The sequence below is a fragment of the Anopheles ziemanni genome, chromosome 2 (genome assembly GCF_943734765.1).
Source record: "Anopheles ziemanni chromosome 2, idAnoZiCoDA_A2_x.2, whole genome shotgun sequence".
NCBI lineage: Eukaryota > Metazoa > Arthropoda > Insecta > Diptera > Culicidae > Anopheles > Anopheles ziemanni.
Genome location: NC_080705.1, coordinates 69,535,890 through 69,557,080, shown reverse-complemented (window position 1 = coordinate 69,557,080; position 21,191 = coordinate 69,535,890). Strand labels below are relative to the sequence as shown.

The 21,191-nt window shown below is 43.1% G+C and overlaps 1 protein-coding gene across 1 annotated transcript; it reads left to right on the top strand.

Annotated features, from left to right (window-relative positions):
* The first annotated feature begins 20,194 nt into the window (after window positions 1-20,194).
* On the top strand, window positions 20,195-20,608 carry LOC131294201 (uncharacterized). Its single transcript, XM_058322247.1, has one exon. It carries the CDS (start codon window positions 20,195-20,197, stop codon window positions 20,606-20,608), a length of 414 nt encoding a protein of 137 aa, XP_058178230.1.
* Window positions 20,609-21,191: the final 583 nt, after the last annotated feature.

Genomic DNA, 21,191 nt, shown 5'->3' with positions numbered 1-21,191 from the left:
ATGAGTTTGTCGTGCATCTCCGTGTATTTCTGTTAAAAATGCAATCTTCCTTGACGCGCACCAACCACGGTACGTAGTTTTAGTAAGTAGTATCGTCTCCGTAAGCATGTTGAAGCTCCCGAAACGTTGCAGCAGCTGTTTTCTTTGAACTGAGGAAGAAAAGTAGCACTTCCCGCAAATGGTGATAATTCGGCTCGAAATTCAACATTTTCCAGAAAATATAACTATATTATGTAATATTATGTAACAGTAAAATCACCAATCTGAAGATACAGCTTGTTTACTATATGTTTAAGCTAAAATTATGACGATTCAGATACGTCCAAATAGGCCAACTGTCATTACAAGCAATATTTTTTGATAAACAGCGAGAACCTAGTGGCAGACCCAATAATTTTCATTTTCTCGATTGTTTTTCAAGTCTAGAGGCGAACTTTTTAGTTTTGTCACAACTGCTACTCTTGACTAATACGAAAGAAATTTAATTTTAAAATTAGTTAACATTGAATGACATGAGATAACTGACAATCAATGTCGAATAATCTGCAGTATCTAAGATTTGAAGCTTGAATCCACCGTCAACGGCGTGGTAACGTTGTCTTCAGGCGATGTTTATTTACGTTCGTTTCGCGCCGAAACTTACTTTATTGAAACAGCACGGCGTTCAAAGAAGGCGTACGTACGACGCTGCGAAGCGCAAAAGAACGCAGATAAGAATGGGCTAATTGAGAATCTCGCGTCATCTTCAACTTTCTAGGAGTAGCGAGTTGAAAGGAATGAAAGGGAAGCACAGTGAGTTGCTCCCCCGTATACAGAGAGGACAACACAGACAAACATTGTGTGGTAAATTATGCGTGAATGAGGCAGCCTAGTATGCGCGTGGTAGTTAAGTGTCAACAGTTCCACTCGGTGGCTAAGGATCCGACCGTATCGTCAACTGTGTCTTTGATGTCAGGTTCATACGGGTTTCACGAGCTTAGTTCAAACTACCGAAATATTATGAATAAACGGTCGATGTAATTGATGGCTGATCAAATCAGGAAACATGAATCACTTTCAAATCTTGCGAAATGTGCCAAAGACAAAATCGTATTATCTTTTTGCCAAAATGAAATTTCAGAAATTTCAGCGTCATTTGCTTAACCCCAATTATCTAGTTACATGTACGAGATGTTCACTAGAACTTTTCCGTGGCTCGGTAACCAGAACATATGATAATATATTCTTACACACGCCCCGTTAGCAAAGTCGATAAAACGAATGAAACAGCCATCCAGACACCGATTCGGCACAATTTCTGCCATCCACGGATCGATCTACCGGCTGCGGAGCGATGCGATCTCGGAAACGGAGTAGTAGAAAAACAGTCATCAATTTTTCTCCTATAACATCCGGTACATTGACCAAACTTGTGAGCGGTACGCAACGTTGGAAAAAGCTATTTCGGCGGGCACGAGTGCACTTCTTGAAAGCGCTCCTTGTAGATGCAAAAAGAATGAACATGCTGATGCAGCGGATATGCAAATAGATCGTTAATCATGTCTTTCTTGTGTTCGAGTGTGTCGTTGGGATCGAGTGTTTAACCTTCACTGTAATCCCGCCGTTCGATGGCAAATGTTGTGCGCACTCATCGTTTCCAAAGGGGTGGGTTGGCGCTTTGTCGGATGATGTTATAACGTCGTCGTCGTCGTTAACGTTGAAACTATTAGTTGATAGTGCAAGAAGAATTGAATCTTTGAAATTCGGTCGAAAAAAGGGGTCGTGGGCTGTTCAATTTTCATTTCCAGAATTTGGAACCTTTAAGAAACCCCCCACACGTTTCACTCAACCCTCCGATTGATGCGTTCAATCAAGAGAACACGATCACCTGGCGGAACAGCTGTCTGTAAGAGGGGGTGAGGGCCGGAAATTATAACACGAATGGAAATAATGCCGTAATACCCCATCCATCTTCATCACTTCCGGTGTGCGCATGTAAATTCTCTTCCGAAATGTGTACCTGCCCGGTAGTTGTTGCAACCCGTTGCGACGGAGCATGTGACAATTTATTTGCATATCACATTCTGCTCGGGCTCCCCGGCGGAGTCGTGTAGGTTGGTTGTTCTCACACGCCAACGCATTGGGATGCAATTGGAAATCGTCCCGCAGGAATGGGAGCATTCCCAACGGATTGCAGACGAACCCGAATGTGTACTTGAGTGTCTGTGTATGTATCTGTGTGTGTGTGTTTGTTCGCCCGCATCGAGGCGTGCAGGTGTGAAGTGCGTGCGTATTTGCGTATTACAATGCAAGGATGTAGATTTATTCAATTTCAATTCCCCAGATTTAATCCTGAGTCCGATCTTGGGTAGGGCGGAGATACCGACAATGGATGCAGTTTGGTTGGGAAATTATCGAAGGCCATGGAGGCGCCTGGTGTCTGACGATGTCGAAAACTTGCGAATCTCTTTCCGGTACGAGTCAGCATCTTGTGCGGTGCTTCCGATGTTATTTTAGGGCTGCTATGCTAATGCTCTTATCTCCCGGTAGTGTAGTGTGGATTTACCTCAGGAATCGATCTGGTCACCATGTTCGTCAAGTGTTTTCCATAATCCTTACGGCGAAATCACCATCCCGATGGTTGTCCTCGAATGTTTAAACGACATTTTTGCAAGGAACGTGCATTGAAACAGTTCACAAATACGATGCCTAACAAAATGGCAGCAAATTACAACCATATAAGCGCCTACAGCTCAGTAATGGGCCATAGGGTTTGTTTTTGGGAGTTTATGTGCAGGGCTTCTACCAAGAAGGGGATTTAAAACAAGAATATTTGGGAGAATACAATGAATACTTTCAATTAATAGTTTTTTTGGAAAAAACGAAAAAAACAATCCCTTTTCCAGCAAGCAACTGAAAACAGTGGTGTCCTAAAATGATAGCCTCATTGAGGATTTTGATTAAATAACTAAAGGAAATAGCGTAAATGAATCAAACAGTCATAATTGGGTAATACTAGCTTATTTGCCCGGTTACACGGGCACTATAAATTTTTTTTATCTAAAAAATATCTTCTAGGAGGTGGAATATGAAATTTTAGTCAAATATAACATTCAATGTTTTATTCCAAGTTCAGTTATCACTTGTTCACTTGTCGTCCAAGTCACTTGTCGAACCATTTAAATCGGTATTGTACGACTTCATATTAATCTTAGGAAGCTTTGAAATATGTATTGCTAAGAAATGTGGATCAATTACAGCGTTTCCCGGCTTTTTATTCCAAAGTACCACCAAAACACCAACAAGTGCCAGGTTTTATCTGACAAGTTGCGCTCTATAATGGTGTGATAGAATCACCTCACCTATACATATTATTGCATAAACAACAAGCTAGCTGGTAAACAAGAGGTAAACGCACTCAAAGTGCAGCGTTGGCTATGTACTAGCTCGCACCGGAAAGCCACCCTTTACCACTTTGACCAATTATAACACAAGTTGACATCATCTAGCCGAGTCAGCTATTTCGGCAACCGTCACAAACACTTTCCTAAAAACCGTGTAAAATCGTTCAAAAAGATGGTATAAATAAAGAACCAATTGTTGGACAAGAGAGCCAGTTCATCAGAGATAATGATAAATTAAACCTCGAGTCTATTTATTGATTTCTCCCGGAACGTCGAAGTCCCCCTACCCGAGGTAAGGCCCGACGCTTCCCAACGTTCCGTACCGTGTTTTTGGGAAACACCTTAAGTGTTTCCATGTTGTCCGGTCAGCAGAGTCCGCCCGCGACTCATGTGCGCGAAAAAGTTCTAAACGTTTAAAGTCCGCGACGCAGCAAGTCCACCACCTCCACCATCTCCACAATGGCAACAACGCATCATCTATGGCATGGTAACATTACCGTTCTACAAAGCCACATTCAATATCTAACATGTTTCATTTCACTTAACGTTTTTTGTTAATCCAAGTATCTTTACTCTTTCCCAAATCAAGCTGGTTGCTATAGCAATCAATGCTATGTAACTGTCGGTACTTTTTGTCAAAAGTAAATAGGCTTCGATATTTTTGTTCATGTTTCATTTTTGTGGACAAACTAAACATACTAATCATTCGTGGCAAGTTAGTGACTTCAAACCGAGAACCAAGCGCATCAGGACCGATCATGAAGACGCTAATTCAGTTATTCTGTTGCGGGATTGTTGGTTTGGATAGTTTTCCCTATTCCAGCAGCACGTTACTGGTTGCATAGCACACTTGCATGCAACTTGAGATTGCGTGCAACATGAGATTGTACAACTTGTAAGCGCGCTTTGCTAAATTTTATAATTTATAGATAGATAGATAGATAGATAAGATGTATACATGTAGAATAGATATAGATAGATATAGAAGAGGGTCCTCCATTACAGTTTATTACTTAGAAAATTGTTGATGGCATTCTATTCTATTATTTTTCCAACGTAATAACTGATAAAGAACGTCAAACATTTTGGTTTTCAAGCAATTTCAAGCACCTGTATGGTCTCGTAATGTATCCTATCATAATCCTCTCGAACTAACATTCCCCAAACATGGTCTATCCATTTAAGATCTGGGGTAACGGCTGGCTAAGATATTGTTTTGATACTCGATCGTGCTTCAAACCACCTAAAATAAATTAATAGTTTAAATCCTGGACAATACTGCAAGCTGATAACTTACGTTTAGCGACTTTGTGAACAGGGTTCTATTGTTAGAAAACAGGTGAAGAATTCAGCGATCTTAACACAGTGTTTTGCTTTGGTTAAATTGGAATCAACTCTAAAAGATCTCCGTATATCCGAGTTTTTGAGAAAGACCGGTAGACTTCAGAAGCCTATTTGAACTCGAATTTTTCACCTAGTTATTATGGCCTTTGGCGGATTTATTTGATAACACACCAAGCTCACGATGCGACTTCCCATTAAAACGATAAGCATCAAACTGGGTTGCTTTGTTTATTTAAATGTTTTTTTGTTAACTGAGCCTATCATAATGGGACACTCAGGATGGTTTTTTTTTATTTTCGAGCTTATAATACTATAAATTATTTTTCTGAAAAACCAGAGCTGAAACACATTTCTATTCTCTTAAGAAATGGATTAAATTTGTATAGTTTTCCCTTACGATCATTTAAATAAACAAATATATGAAAAAAAACTAGGTGAGGCTCTCATCTTGGGGCGCAGTGTATCTCTTGACTCGTTCAATTGCTAAGTTACAGTGGATTAGTCTCTTTGGAAGCAAATTGACACAGTACAGAACGAACTAGCCCCCTTCAGCGCTATTCTACGGTGCAGTTGCCAAAGTCAGGGCATGAGCATGATGTTTCACACCGATTCTAGTTGGGACACTTCAGTGGATGTGGCCTGCAGTGGTGGTGAATTGCAAATTTCACTGGCCCAGCTCCCAATCATACGCATCGTTCGTCAGAAATTCGACATTTCACCAAAAATCAGACCCAAATTGAATCATTCATCAGCTTCGAGAACGCGGGGCCGATGGAATGGAACACCGGAATCCGAGCGGCCGGCAGCCTTCGGCCTTCTGGATGGTTACGTCAATCGTAACCGAGCATTCCACCGCCGATCCAAACCGGGGCTGTGGAGTGTTTATGCGTCGGCAAATGAAAAATACTTGCCTCGGATTTATTTATGTGCGACCATTAATTTTCTAGTTCGCATCGGTTATTGCTGTGGTAATGCCAGTGGAAGAGACGCCAGAGGAAGGTTATTGAAGGGGGCGTGAGGGGATGCGACCTAGATAGCCGTGGTTACGCTGGGCGAGCTGGAAGAAATTTAATTCTCCCACTTGGATCCATCCAGGCGGGGATGAAAATTTAGTGTGGCTGTCCAGTTTCCTAGCTCCACAATAAATTGCTCCACATTTCGCGATCTCCAACAAGCTGAGAATTCGTTACTTTTACCAACGTTAACAGCACATCGTTCTGAAAAGGGCAGTAATTAAAGAGACTTTATGAATGGACTACAAAAATCGCTGCGCAAATGAGATTGTTTTCAGTTCCTTCAAACAAACACCGGTTTCGTTCAGTTGGAAATACTTTCGCCATTCTCCTCCAACCGTCTGCTAACCCTTCAAGCGGTGTAAACCTCTCAGCATTGGAGCATCTCACAGCTTGTTGCATTGGAAGTAGGAAAGAAATACGCAGCAGGACACTCGGCGGCTTGGCGGGGTAAAACTTTTACCAAAACCTGTCCACTGTCGTTTGCAACGATCTACGCGACAGAACGGCAAACTTTTCGGCCCCGCACGTTCTTCTCGCGTTTGTCGGCTCCGCCTAATCCCAATCATCACCTGCACGGCACGTCCTCGCCTGGCTACGCCCCGCACCCCGATCCCGCCTTCATCGGCAAGAGGGAAAGCAAAACTACACATCCAACGGTCGTTGGACGTGAATCAATTTTAAATAACTCCGATAAACAGTTTGCCCGAAAGTGACAGTTTGCGATGGCGAACGGAGGGCGTTCTTTGGTGCCATCAATTTTTCGTCCTCCCTCACAACCGGCTGCCCCCGCCCGGCCATCCTCGGAGCCGGAGTTAGGATGGGCCATCATTTTTCAAAAACTCCACTCTCGAGTCAACATTCATCAGGACGTGGAAATTTTCAACCGGCTCGACGACGGCAACGATGATGCCCGTCCGGAATTGATCGGCAAGGCTGGTGCCAAGCAGCCGGAACCTCATTTTCTCCTGCCCCGAAACGAAACGGGAACGGGCGTAACGGTGCCGAGGGGGGAGGCAAAAGAGTGAACCGTTACCGGTTTCGCGCGCTATAGCAAAGGCGAACGAAAATAGGAAAAGTTTCGTCCAGCTCGCCGTCCAGCAGTGTCTTTCGAGGGGCCAACCCGACGAACGACCAGCCAGGCGTTCGGAGTCGGCAACTTTCGCACAATATTAATGGCTGTTTGTGCCGGGCTGACACGCACCGACGGCCCTCCAGGTTGGTCCGGTTCGCTTCAATTTGCGGATGTAAATTTTGCCTTCCACGCGGACACCTTCAGCTGATGCGCAAACACGCCCCTGTCGTTTTGGCAAATGCAAAATACAAAAAAAAACCTTGGGCGAAACTGAAGTGACATTAATCAAAAGTTTCTGTCCAGGAGAAAGAATACACACAGATAAATGAAGCCAAGCGGAGAAAGGGTGGGCCTGGTGAAGAGATAAAAGACCAACGATGGAGACGTTGATGAGTTAAATTGGGAATCTTTTTGAGTGTTGTTTGATTTTTCCTATCCACCAGTTCATTGACAAAAGGAGCTAGAGAGTTAAAATAAAAGACCAAACGAAATAATTCCCCCCGCTTGAACCTCCACCGGTCCACAAATGTCACATTTTTCTCGCGCTCCAAACTTCTTCCGTAAAGAAGAACCAATGCAATTTTTGGACGAAAATCTTATCTCACCGATCCCATCGGCTAACGGTGCGAGTCGGAAAATGAACTTTAATTTTCATTTCGAACATTTTTCTTTTTTTAAGAGAAGGCAATAACGAACAACGGCAGGATATTTGGCGTTCGTTTGCCTTTCGAGCCCTGGTCAGATTCCTCGGCATAGCGCGGGTTTTCCGGGTGGATTTGGATTCCAATGATAACTGAATTAGGCAAGTTTTACCCCACCTTGATGTGGTCTCTTTTTGATTTTTTGGCCCCAAAACTGCACATCTCGCTGTTTGACGAAACTTTTGCTAAGCTTCTTTTTTCCTCCCCGAACGATCGTCCCTTTCGTTTGTCCTCTTTTGGGCGGCCGGTCCGATTTCGCTCGGCCAAAATGACCACCTTTGTGGCCCTAATTTGGAAAGCTTTGCCTCTTTTTGGATTTGTTCAAATTTGTGCCGGGATGGGAATCTAATTTCCTTTTCGCGCGGGGAAATTTTCGAAATCTTTAAGCAACAATTTCTAACGTTGATTTGTTATCGTTGGAAGAGAAGATAATTGATAGAAGATTGTGTTTTTACTTAGAAGAATAGGGAAAAGAAATAAAAATCCTAGCAAACCTTTCCTTTCGGTTTCAGGGTTTCTTTAATAATTGGGTATAGGGGTTCTTGGGGCAATACACACCACAACAAAGTTACAATACACTTCAAAACCGTGGGGCAAAATGTACTCTACCTCAAAAAACCAAATGTAGATCAATGAAAAAGTTCAAAATGTTCCTGTGATTAGTAAATTAAATAAGTAAATTGAATTCAAATAAACAATGCCTTTATCAATAAACATGTTTATTTTGTGTTTAATAAACATGTTTATTGGATTCTAATGATTCTGGTCAACATAATTACATCAGAACATGTCCTAGCCGGTGATTTGCTTATTTTCCCTTTATTTCTCGAATCTGTTGATGTAGTCACAGGGTGACAATATTTTAGTTCATTCTTGCAGGGAGACTACATTTTCTTTCGCGACCAAAACGCGTTTTTCATGAGAACTTGGAAAAGGCTCGTTTTTCTTCTGGGGTGCATATAACCCCAGCCACCCCTACCAGTGTCATCGATGGATTATTGCTAAACCATGGAAACATGTTTTCATTAACAAGGTTTATTTATGTTGAAAAACTGTGTAAAACATTCTCGAACAGAACAATATTGACCGCATACTAGAATATTACTGCAGGAAAGAAAACAACATGGCTAACAGTTTTATGTCATGGATTAGGGACAGTCGTGTACAAAACGAAAAACACACAAGTCTCAGAGAGGCTTAAGACCGCTCAGTTTCCATCTGTTGCTTCCGAAAAAGGCGTTCCCTTATGTTCGTTTTTCCGCTTCCGAAAAAGACTGCTCCTTCCGGTTGCATTTCATTCCATTGCTGAGTAAGTTCATTTATATTAAATTGCGATAGCAGTCATAAACACGCCGTCGCTAGCACACCGCCGCGGCCACCTTCCGTACCTGCTGCGCCCAGACCGTTGCCCACTTATCTCATAATCCGTACGTCATGTAGAACACACTCTAGCCACCACTGGAGCCCCGCCGGAGTGTTTCTAGTTATTTTCTCAGCTCATTACTTTGCATGTCCGTTGGAAAAATCCCTCCCTTTCCCCCTGGGAAATGGAACCGAGGCGAACGAGGATGGTCGTTGCGGTTGGGCAGAAACGTTTCCCTCCAGCTGGGAACGGATATAGTCTTGTTTTTCGGCAAACAACTTCCCCGCGCGCGCACTGGGAATGATGAATGCAACACCGGTACGGACAGTTTCTGGAAGCAATCCCGACGAAATGCACACTCCATGTGCATTATTCACGTTTCCCCCGGACGGACGGACGGACGGACAGTTGTTATCCCGGGTGCAAACGTGCTGACAGTGTTTGTAGAACGGGCTGAAAAATGTCTTCAAAAGTGCAGCTGCCATTGCTCCTGGTGGCACGGAGCTCTTCCTCGTTTGAAATATATTCTCAACGAAAGCCGAAGAGTGAACGAAGATGAGTCGCTCAAAATATGGCAACAGTTTCCGGCAACGGGGCGACAGATCCACATCGCTGTCAGCGCCATCAATCAAGGGGTCGACACAACGAACAACACCGGTGCCCGGTGGAGTCTGACGAAAAGTGCTTCTTGGCGACGTTCGATCACAACGGACCGCCCTCGAAGGGTGACGCTCGTGACATTAGTGACGCAAAGAGTGCACAGTTCCTTTTCCTCGGTGCATCCCGTGCGATACTGTTTATATTTTATTTATAGCTTCCACCGTAACGGTTGACTCCTTATCCTCGTGCCGGGTGGTGCAGATTGCAAAGGACCCCGGACAAAGGACCCGCTCCACTCCGGATACACTTCATTTCGGTGGAGACTTTTAGGACTATGACACTTCCGGGGCGCACACCTTGCACGTACGAGAACATCCCAGTGCTGGATGCACTTTCGGTACTCCGCTTCGACACTCCGCCCGGTTCGAGATTAGTGCAATGGATGTGAAAATCTGTCCGAGAAAATCGTTACCACATCGGAATGATGAATGGTGCGGTTGTCGGCTGCCGGCTGGATGTGCGTCATATGTGTCAGCCCGACCGGCCATCGTCCCGCACGCTCCTCAGGCGGGGGTCCTCATCGGAATGTGCATAGGAATGTGCACTCTCGGTGCACTCCTCGAAGCCCGAAGCCGTTCGCTGCATAAATGATAAGACAGTGAAGTGTTGTGGTACAGCCTTCGACTGGTGCACTCACCGCAACGTCACCGGGTATTCGGTTTGCCCGGAGCGTCGTGCCCCTTGGAGTAAACCCACTTATGCCTTATGCCTTCCATCGGACGGTTACCGACTTTCCGGACGCTTTGTTGCTGGCAACATTTCCGTTTTGATTACTGCTTATTGGCAAAGGACTCAGAGGAGATTACTTTTGACACCGGACACCGGACGAGATGGCATAAAAATGCTCAATTTTGCACCATCCTAGCATAATTGACTACGAGCACTCTTTGAGGCTTTGCTCGAGCAACTTTTTACCGATGCTGAGGAGCCTGGGAGAGTGAAGGAAGAGACACCGGGCAGATAAAAATAGACTAGAAATAAATACCCAACGCTAGAGGAGAATGAATACACAAACCAAGGAATTTTCGCCTCGAGAGAATTGCACACAAAGTACAAGCGTTGTCTCCCACTGAAAACAATCATGCCTTTATATGAAGGTATTTAATTATTTTCCACTGCTTATTTTTCCTTTCGGCTACTTTTTCTCTTGGCAGCAACGATAGAATTTTCGATGATTCAACTCACTTTCTTTTCCCTCTTTGACTTTGCACATAATCGTTCATAACCTTATCCTTTATCTTCGATCTGATAGCCTCCAGTCGGGCTCCTCTACTTAACCGGTCGAGTGTTTTGTCGCTGCGGTTTTGCGCTTCTCTGTCTTCACCGAAATGGCGTAGTGCAACGGTGCAGAGGAGGGCGGGTGAAATATTCGCAGCAACTATTGCCGATAGACATCTTACACCGGGCACCGCCGGCAGCTGTGAACGGTTCACCCCCAGGCCATCTGATTGGGTTTCTAGTTTTCAATTTTTCCTTCCATTGTTAACCCATCGAGAACCCAGCACGTGCTTTCCACCCACTTGGAAAAGTCATTTTCCGGGAAAAAAGCCAGCCCCAACCTCGAGCGGTGTCGTGCACGAGAGTCAGTGTCGCTGAGGATGATTGGGATAGGAATTGTTATTAAATTTCCTATTTCGTGCCATATTTTCCATTTCCCCTATCCTCTACCGTTTACCGCACCGCGAACGCGAATTTACCGCAAAGTAGTTCCCACTCGTGTCGTCTCCGAACCGCAAAGTTATCGTCCCTTTCTTTGCCCCACCTGCCTTACGGGTGGTGATCAAGTTTGCCACGGCATTGTTCGGTATTTCAAAATATGGTCCCGTGGTTCGAAACGCGTTGCACTCACGTTTCTGCAGTGGGAACAACCGACTAACCGGCAGGCTGGCTAGTGGCAGTCTAGTAAGATATTAATTTTACAAGTGGAAGTCGACGCTGTCGCGAAAAAGAAAACCTGTCGAACGTGAAGGAAAACCTGGCAACAACGGCCATATTGATCGGAAAAGAGTGCTCGAAAGTTTAAAATTAAGGTTTTTTACGCTTACCTTTAGATATTCGTGTTGATATTCGGTCGATGTTGGATAAGAGAAAACAAGTTCGGTGTACTTTTAAAACCCCAACGGGCAAAATGTGAATAGAAAGTTTCTGGATTTTTATACCATCACTAATTTAGTTAGTTGTTTATTCATGTTGTCCAGTTTATTGTGCTTTTCCACATTTATACATCCTTGCGAATGTGTGATAATGTGAGAAAATCTGAAAAATGTGAGATAACCATTTTTCCCTTTAAGACATATCGATTTATTTTTATAATTTTATCATGTGTACTTTTACTCTATCACAAGCTATTTTTTATTTTTCATTTAAGCTTTAGCAGGATTGTATGCTACATTAACGCTTCTTGCATATAACATAAATGATGTTATAAGCTCTACTACATATTAATAAAAAGCTGCTAGAACTAAATTTTAATAAAACTTGAGCATTCATGTCGATAAAATGATGTTCATAATTTAGGTTAAAATTCATAAGAGTCAGAGTAAGCCTATAGTTATACAATAAATAAAGTAAACATATAGAGATTGGTTAAGATCCAAACCCACGGGAACTCTTTCAAAAACGGTATCCACTGGTTCTTATTGTTATTCTTTTTTATGCTAGCGACAACATAATGGAATTGGTCTAAATAATTTCGAATTTATTTTTTATTTTGAAATTTGTTTCAAACACGGTTCACCATAGTGTAACGCTTTCGAGGGATAAGCAATAAAACCAACCCCACCTAATTTGACTGTCCAATACCACAAGCTAATCAAGTGCCAACAACACTTTCAATTAAGCCGTTCTAAAGCTTCGTTAAGGGGTGTCGCACACATTGCGGCTGCCGACCTCGGTATAATCCGTGCGGAGCTTTCCCGTAAGCCCCCACAGCCGAACGGTGGGTGAAAGAAAAGCGCATACTAATACGATTTACATTACCGTGAGGGAAGCGTAAGGAACATGGCCAACCTGGGCGCCAAATGGAGAGCACCTGCAACAATAAAAATCCTTCCGTCCCGACTGCAGATAAGCTTCCAGAACAGCCACACATACATAAACACACACCAACGGCAGGTATGTGTCCTTTGGCGCGGACAATCTTTCTATCTCGCACTTAATCCGCTCGTACAACACGACCGAAAACTTTATCTACCACATAATCCCTTTCGCATGGCACTCTTTTTTTGTTACACTACATTATGAGAGGCCAATCCTTTCGCTCTGTAGTTCGCAGCGAGGTCCGCCCTAACCTGTCTACATCTCCAAAACAAAGGATCACTTAAAGCCGATCGTTGGGCGACCCCCCCGACACAACATGGATACCACTACAAACGGGGAGGCTCCTTCAATTGCGACCCAGCGACCCAGTCTGACATAACCTTATTCTCACCGCTTACACCTTGGCAAGTGGCAAGATCCACAACGTCAGCGTCGGGCGCACGTTGGTGGTTGTTTCTTGGGCTTCTCCAAAATAAACCGCGAGTCCCGTCCCAACGCCACCATGCACTCGAGGCTGGGAAATTTTCCACGACGCCAAGTTTGGTTTATCCGAGGGGGTTCGATCAACCTCACGGGGTTGAAGCAATGGCTGGCTTTGGCCCGTATTTCCATATTGAGCAAGCGGCAGAATCGCTGCGCGAATCCCGTTTATTCGCGTGTGCGAACTTGGGCGAACACACGGAGCCCTGTCAACGCCGCAAACACCCGCAGCCGAACACTAAACTGTTTGCATTTTAATTAACTCATCATGACTTCTAACATTCTCGCTCCCGGGGCGGAAACCAACTACACATGCTACTGTTTTCGGCACCCACGGCAGCTACCAGCGTACACTCCAGAGCAAACAAAATTAAAACAGCGATACGAGAAAGTGGGCCAATTTTCCGACCCGGTACAAGCTCCTTGTCGCAACAAGAATGGTGGAGTCTTGCTGAGCATTCACCATATTCTTCTAGGAAGAGAAAATGATGGAGTGCATCTTGCTGAAGAAGCTGTGAATTGTGCATGTTGCGATGTACGTTTGCTCAACATATACAGTTTTCTTCCTCACAGTTGGTTTTCCAAGCACCCGAAAAATTTTATAGAACAATTTTGGGAATTGCTGTTAGCATTGATGAGAAAATAAATTAAGTTTTCTCAGTTAAAACCATCGATTAAAAATGTTTTGATTATTATTTCAATTTGAGCAAGTGTGCAATCTACTTTTCTAAACCGAGTCCTTAAATACAGTGTCCACCTCTTGAATTACACGCAATGTTTCGGCACATGCTGTTTGTATTGATTACACCAATTTTTGTTTCTTGATGGCTATTACAGTAGTTTAAGGAGGCCAGAGAGGACAAAAGATTTATTCTACTTGGCAGAATACTCCTAGTCGTTGTGGTGCTGAGATACAAAACCTTGGCTTGTCCTGATGATGATGACATTGAAATCTGCCGTCAATATTCCACTTAAAGCTACACAAACACCCCAGACCATCTTGCCTACCCCGTATTTCATTGTGTCTTGGATGTGTATTTTTAAATCAATCTTAAAACTAGATCTGTTAGGTCATGCGAAACAACCACATTCAATTGAAATGATGCAACTTTTCTCCGTCTATCCATGACAGACATGTCAACAAAGTTAATCGGAGCGAGCACGGACATGTCTGTTTCCCGTCAACAAAGTTTTATAGTAAACATCCATGCGATAGCTATCATGGTGGTAAATCCTAGAATGCGACGAATTGTTTACTTGATCCGTTTGAAGTTATAAGTCCAGCTATTCGTCATTGGAAGGTTTACAGTAAGATCTGTGAAACGAGAGGTCGTGGACAGCTATTTTCCACACCGCCATTATTTTGAGAGTAAGTTTGAACAGTGTTTACAAATATTCATACATTATGTTGGAGATCTTCGCAAGAATCTTCTACACGGAATAGGTAACCGGAAATTCTAGATCACAGTGTTTCAGCCGCTACACATGGCCTTTCAGATAGTGCCGTAAAATAATATCCCGAGATTCCGGAAGTGCTCCTCGAAGCGAAGACATAGAATATGGATTTAGTTGGGCGCCCTGATATGACCGCATTCAAGTGTGCAGGCCTTTCTCACGTGCAACCATCTATCCAACCCCTCAACTACTTGTCCAATTATGGAAATATACTAAATTTTCTGTATTACACAAACATTTCAAGCCGCTCATGAAACGTAAACAAAATTCTAACCAACTGTCAAAATTATTCCCACGGTTTTTGGCCCTTTACATGACATGCCACGACCCTTTTTTTCACCGATCTTGCTTTACAGTATGCTTGCATCGTTTGACATTCTACGTAGACTGCTCGTTTTACTAGATGATGTGTAAAACGCTATGCACTTGATCAATCATACCGATACTAACTTACTTTCCAAAGGAATAAAAAGTCCGAGGATCTCTCAATGTTGGGGCGTAGAAACTTCACATCCTGCACGACGTTATTCTCTAGTCAATTTTCTTCGCCAGCTTTTGCTTCCGGTCTTTTCGTGGTAACAAAACCGAAAGACTTCAAAGATCACCTTTGAAAATTTGCCCGTTAATAATTTTCCACCCCAAAGCCCGTCACAAAGCCCTCATTGAGGAGGCATTAGCCCCGCGGGCTGGGGGTGTCAATTTCTTGCGACGAAATGACGAATGACGGGCGATATTTCTCGGGCAAATTAATCCGTCTCCACGTGGCAATGATTTGTGTCGCCCGTACCGTACACTTTTACAGCGTTTTGATTAGTGAAGGTGAGGTAAGTTCGAAGCGGAACATGATTTGCACTAACGTCAACATCGCACCGGTGCGCGTTAGCCGTTGGCGTGGGGAGGGGAAATTTATCGCTCGCTGCACAAAACTACTGATGAAAATCCCCAATGATTGACGCCGGTGCTTAGGACAAAGCCCGCCGGGTAAGCGTGAGTTCCAGTGAACGTTTTCCTGTGAAGATTTACGATCCCCTTTGGTGCTCCATTGGACCGGGCTGGAAATGTGTCAACGAATGTAGAAATCAAATTATGCCAGGCAGAATTATGGCGCACGATGTGCTACAAAGCCTAACAAGCGCCTTTCTAGGCGGTTTTGATGGCTTGGTCGTGGAGGAACCCTCCACATTGTGCTCCATTTCTGTGCCCGGGAAAAGAAAATCAAACGTTCCACCGTAGGATTGACCTTTTCTTCATCGTTTCACTCGGTAAACAGTTATCGCCGCTCGCTGTAAAGCGTTTTTGTATGAATGAACTCAAGTGTGCCCACAATTGTCAACATGAAGTGGTATTACACTTTTCACGAATTATGTATCAATACCGGCCCCGAAAGGCAGCCCGTTGTTTGTACCGACTTGGTGTCCAACAACCACACACCGGCAAAACCAAAAGTCCACACCGGTCAACCACCGGTCAACGGCCAAAAGGTTCGTCGTAGGGGTCGCCTTTGTGTTGCACGATTCTAAAGCTAAGGATATCGCTTTCACCATTCCGGAGCATAAACTCACACATACCGACACATGCACAAAGTTTACCCTTATTTGTTTGTGGTTTTTCGTCAAAATGCTACATCCACGAGACGGTCGGTTCGGCTTGGTGCTTTCTGTTTTTTTTTTTTTGCTTATTTTCAACAATCCTTAGTTCGCCCGCAGGAAATCGGGGCCACAATCTCGACGTAAAATGGCACCCAGCCATGCATGGAATGGGTCCAACTTGATCCAAAAAAGAATAAAACGTCTGTTTTTATTTACTTTTTATGCGGTTTGTTCATTCCTGATTAATCTTTTAGAATACTAAAGAATTAATAACGTTCTCTGTAATGGAATAGTTTATAGGTTTGTGCGTGCTTGTACAAATGTGTATGATTTTCAAAAATAAACATTATGTTCGTCGCATCGTTGAATTAAGATTTTTCATTTATTCATCAGCTAATTTTGTTCCAAATGTACAGTGACCGACAAGACGGGCGTGTTTTTTCTTTTTTTTTAAATTAGTGATTAGAATTTTGATACACAGTGAAAAAGTATTTTATAAATTTGACCAGCTTACATTTAGTAAGATACCAACCGCGGAGACGATCAAATTCAAATGATATTTTTAAACTTGAGTATACAAAACGAAGAGAATATATAGATATTATGGATTTGAGATTTTTATCAGTAAAAATCTTCCTTACGAAGCTATCACCAAACCAGATATAATCTTCTCTATTATGGTTTCAGAAACTAGACGGAAAGGCACATTTTTGTTTACATTTGCAGTTATAGCGCACAACTGGGGCACTGTTCAATTAAAATCGGTAAAAAGAGAAGTATGTATAAAGCCATTGTTATGACAGTTAGTTCAGAAAGTGTTTGCGAACATACTAGTGTCTCAAAATAATGTCCCGAGTAGTCGAAAGTCCTCCTCGCGTCAAAATCATGGGATTTGGATCGTCGGAAAATTATAACAAACTCCCCAATTACTTGTTCAGTTGACTTGTGAAATATACCAAAATTTCTGTTTTTCACAAACTTTTCATGTCTCTTATGAAAGGTGAGAAAAAATTTAAAGATACTGCCAAAAATATTTCCACGCTTTTTGGCTCAATGCTGCGATCTATCTATTTAACGGTCTTGGTACAAGGCCTTCTACGAATCAAAATACGTTGATATTGGCCCAGTTAAAGTTGATAGAAAATGTCAGCCATTTCAAGATTTCCCAAAGAGTAGCTATTTTATTCGCAAACACATTTCATCGCCGTGAAGAGTTTGTTATCAGAACCTTTCGTTATGGCTGCGGTAAAATAGCCACCAACCAACGAATTTGAAATAGTTTCAACAACCAGGAATCCAGCCTGTTCCCAAAATAACTCTCCATTTCCGTCACCCACCAAGCTCTCGTCCCTGCTGCGCTAGGATACGATACAGCCTGGCCATGTGGCCGGTATCGGATGTCCTGGACATTGGAATGTACTCACCCGCACGAACAATGGCGAGCTTCCGGGTGCTACCTATGGATATCTCACCAAACTTAGGCCCACTCCAACCCCAACCACCCACGCCAGGCCCTGGAAGGGACTGCCGTGCGAGGTTCCGCTTGTCGAAAACGCCATCGAAGTGTTTTATCAGCAGCCCGAAACAAAACTTGTTGAAAGGCGCACAAGATTACCGGGCCAAAACTTTCGCACCGTGCTTCCGGCAGTATGGCCGAGGCCGGGCGGAACTATGATGAATGTGTCACTTTGGCCGCAATAAATTTTGCGCTGCCCGTTGCTGCCATGGACCACAAGACCGGTTCGGCGGGTCGGAGGTGCTGTTTTGCCGGAACTTTGATGGTCGCCGACGAGTGCTCCCGGAAAAGGGATAAAGTTTTTAGTTAAATTTCATGTTATTTTCCACCCCGTCGCGGCCAGACGCACCGGCACGACACTTTCTCCCGTCATGGAAGGTGGTTACGGCGACAGTGACGGTAGAAATTCCTTCTGTCTGGGGTCTGTTTGGAACGGTTGGCTATGGAATGTGCGATTTTCCAACGAAGTTATTTTGAATATCCGTGTGAAGGTAAAAAATTACTCTTGGAAAATTTAAACTATAGCTAGCAAAACTATTTCACCTATAATTTTCCTCGGATCATGTTGGAAGCGAATAAAACTCAGGATCCTTGCCTAATGATTTCCTTCCATATTTCGAGATCAATGGAATATATTTATGTTTTCTCCATTATTTGACATCAAACTCGTCAGCAGGACAACCCGGTTGAGACCGTTTGTTGATTGGGAAATAAAATCGATTCATTTACGCTAACAACGGTTATGCTTGGAGTAATTTATAGTAGGAAAAGTAGAAGAAGAAAAGAACTGCAAAGATCAAATGGACGTTGACATTTTCAATCTTAACTGAATACGATTTAACAGACAAATTCAGAAGAAAACTCAAACAAAGTCGTCAAAAAATAAGTGCACAAACTTCGTTTATTTGTAGTCAATATATTACCAAACTTTATGGAATTTCCCATTCAGTTGCCCATAAACAACGCACACAAATTGAAACAAAACGAGCAAACGTTCGCTTTCTTTCATGATTTTTGATGAGCCGAAAGGTTATCATAGCGGCATAAAAATAACCAGACTTACGTCAAGTCACTGGCCTCTGCTTTGTTATGTTAACCGACCCCGAAACCGTGGTTGGCTCGATAACTCTCAGAATAACGTAATGAAATTACTCATAAGAAGCCACCCTGAATCCTTGAGTATCTGTGTAGCGTCTTCTGCACGGCACGGATGCGACAAAACGAGCCTTGATGGTGGTGTGAAAATACCGTACCGGGTTTAATTCAATTTTCACACATCTAATTAATGAAGGCGCTTACGGAACGCACAAATTACTAGACCGAAAGACCCGGTGGCTTTACATAGGCTTCTCTGGTCCAAAGCGCAACGGAAGGAAATGCAAATGGAGTACAATGTTAACGAATGAAACCATTCCAAGCCTATCAGTGCCCACCAGGGTGAATGAGCTTGAGAAATGCAATGTTTCGCTAATGCCAAGAAATATGCCGCAAACAATTAAAGTTCCCTTCGACCGACTCCTTCATGTTCCCGTTCCCGGCTCGAATGAGGGAACAGTCGTTTCATTTAATTTGAACTCCTTCCTCTATCCATTAGCACCGTGAACGTCCTTTGCTGGAACGGTAGAAGTGTATTCCGCTTGCCATTTTTTAACGAGCTGCGCGTTCCTCGCCCGCATCAAAGAAACCAATGTTTCCGCAGAATTCGATATTGAAGATTCCTGAAAAAGAAATAAAGCCGGCAAATGAAAAGTTAAAACAATCCTTTCGCATACCGTTCGTGCTATGGACCGTTGGAAATTCTCTAGTTACTTGTTTTGCTCGTTCATTTCCTGTCGTGCCTGGGGCACTCGGACAAGTAAGTCTGGAGACTGCACAAATACGAAAAATAAATCACCGTACTGAAATCTTAGGGCGATTGAATTCTATTGTTCGTAAATTTACTGTACATTTCATGAGTGATAACGGCGCTTCAATTTCGATTTTAAGTATAATAATATTTAAATTTAATAGTAATTTATTGATGAGCATGGAAAGGGTTATCAACTGATCCTCAATAAACGATAGGCAAATATCTCACTGATCAACCATAACTATTATTCAATTGAAACCCAAGCATTTCATGTAACGTTGAGCAAGATCTAAAAAATAGTTGTTTTTAAACGATGTTCATGACACACGCAATTGAATGTGTTTGTTTGATCGCGTCCAGAGGGCAACCTTGTACGAACACATCAAATCGAGATTGGAACGAACACCCTTATCGCCACCGATTGCTTCAGTCGGCATCTGAAACGTTCCCTGGATTGTCGTTGCGCCAGCCAAGGAAGTAGGTTGCAGTGTTCCATTCTTTCATCTCATCAACTTTTCACGTTTCCCAAATTGGTATTTGGCTGTCTTTTTTTCAGAAAAAAATGAAGCCTAGTACGCTGTTTGTTGTTTTGACGTGGCTTTTCTCATTTGGTGGAGCCCTTGGTGGATTGTTGGGTTATATGTGGCCTTCAACTTGTGATAACATTGTAGCTCAGCTTAGACGAATCGATTCCAAAATAACCGAAATGGAAGCCACCCAAACAACCATGTATTCAACGTCCAACCGCTTAGATATTTTTCTTCGGCACTACAACCAATTAATCGACAGTGGTAAAAACTACAAAACTGAAATGCGTAACTTCGTACATGCAAAACTCAACGAATTCAGTATACCGGTGGTTGGTCTGCAGGATGACGCATCACAGCTGGAGAAAGTATTCCTACACGTTGCGGATCGAAAAGATTTCTACGAAAAGCTGCTTGCGCAACAAACGGAGGAGTACAAGGATTTGCAGGAAGAAAAAGTGAATCTTGAAAAAGCCATAATCGAGAAAGAGAGAAATATAAACGCATCGAAGGGCTATATTAAAGATATGGAGGGTAAGATAAACCAGGAACAACAGAAGAAGCAACAGCTCGAAGCTACGATCAATGGCAACCCTCCAGCTATTCAAGGTTAATAGATGCTTCCGAAGCTCATTCTGCTAGCTCAATAACCTACAACGTGGAACTACATTACAAACGCTTAAGTAAGGCAATAAAATATTGAACATTGTACAAAACGAACGAATTCCAAAGAGTTCTTGTCTAAGTGATCTCATTCCGAGAGGTTATCGTTAAATGACCGAACCTCCATTCAACGGCGTATTGATGTACAACGTGTCATGACATTGCAATGTTGCCGCGTCAATTTGCATAATAAAACATCCATTATCACCGTCGCAGGGGAATTCCTCGCTCGGGATTCACACACGTTTCGTTTTTTTATTATTTTCAAGTTTGCGTTTGATTAAGTAAACAAGAGTATACCAAGTAATCGTGGGTCAAAAGAAACGCGATCATGGATGATTCTACCAGTGTTTGGCTTCGTCCAGGCAGTTGTGGTTCATCTTTCAACGGAGATTGGTGTGCTTGGTGATCATGGAGAAGAAACTATGCCGGCTATTTCTCATACTGGGTTTTTGTGCATCTGTCCAGTGCTTAACGAAGTGCGAGCCGCACGCAGATATATTTGAAGCAGTGCAAAATCAACTTCAAACCGCG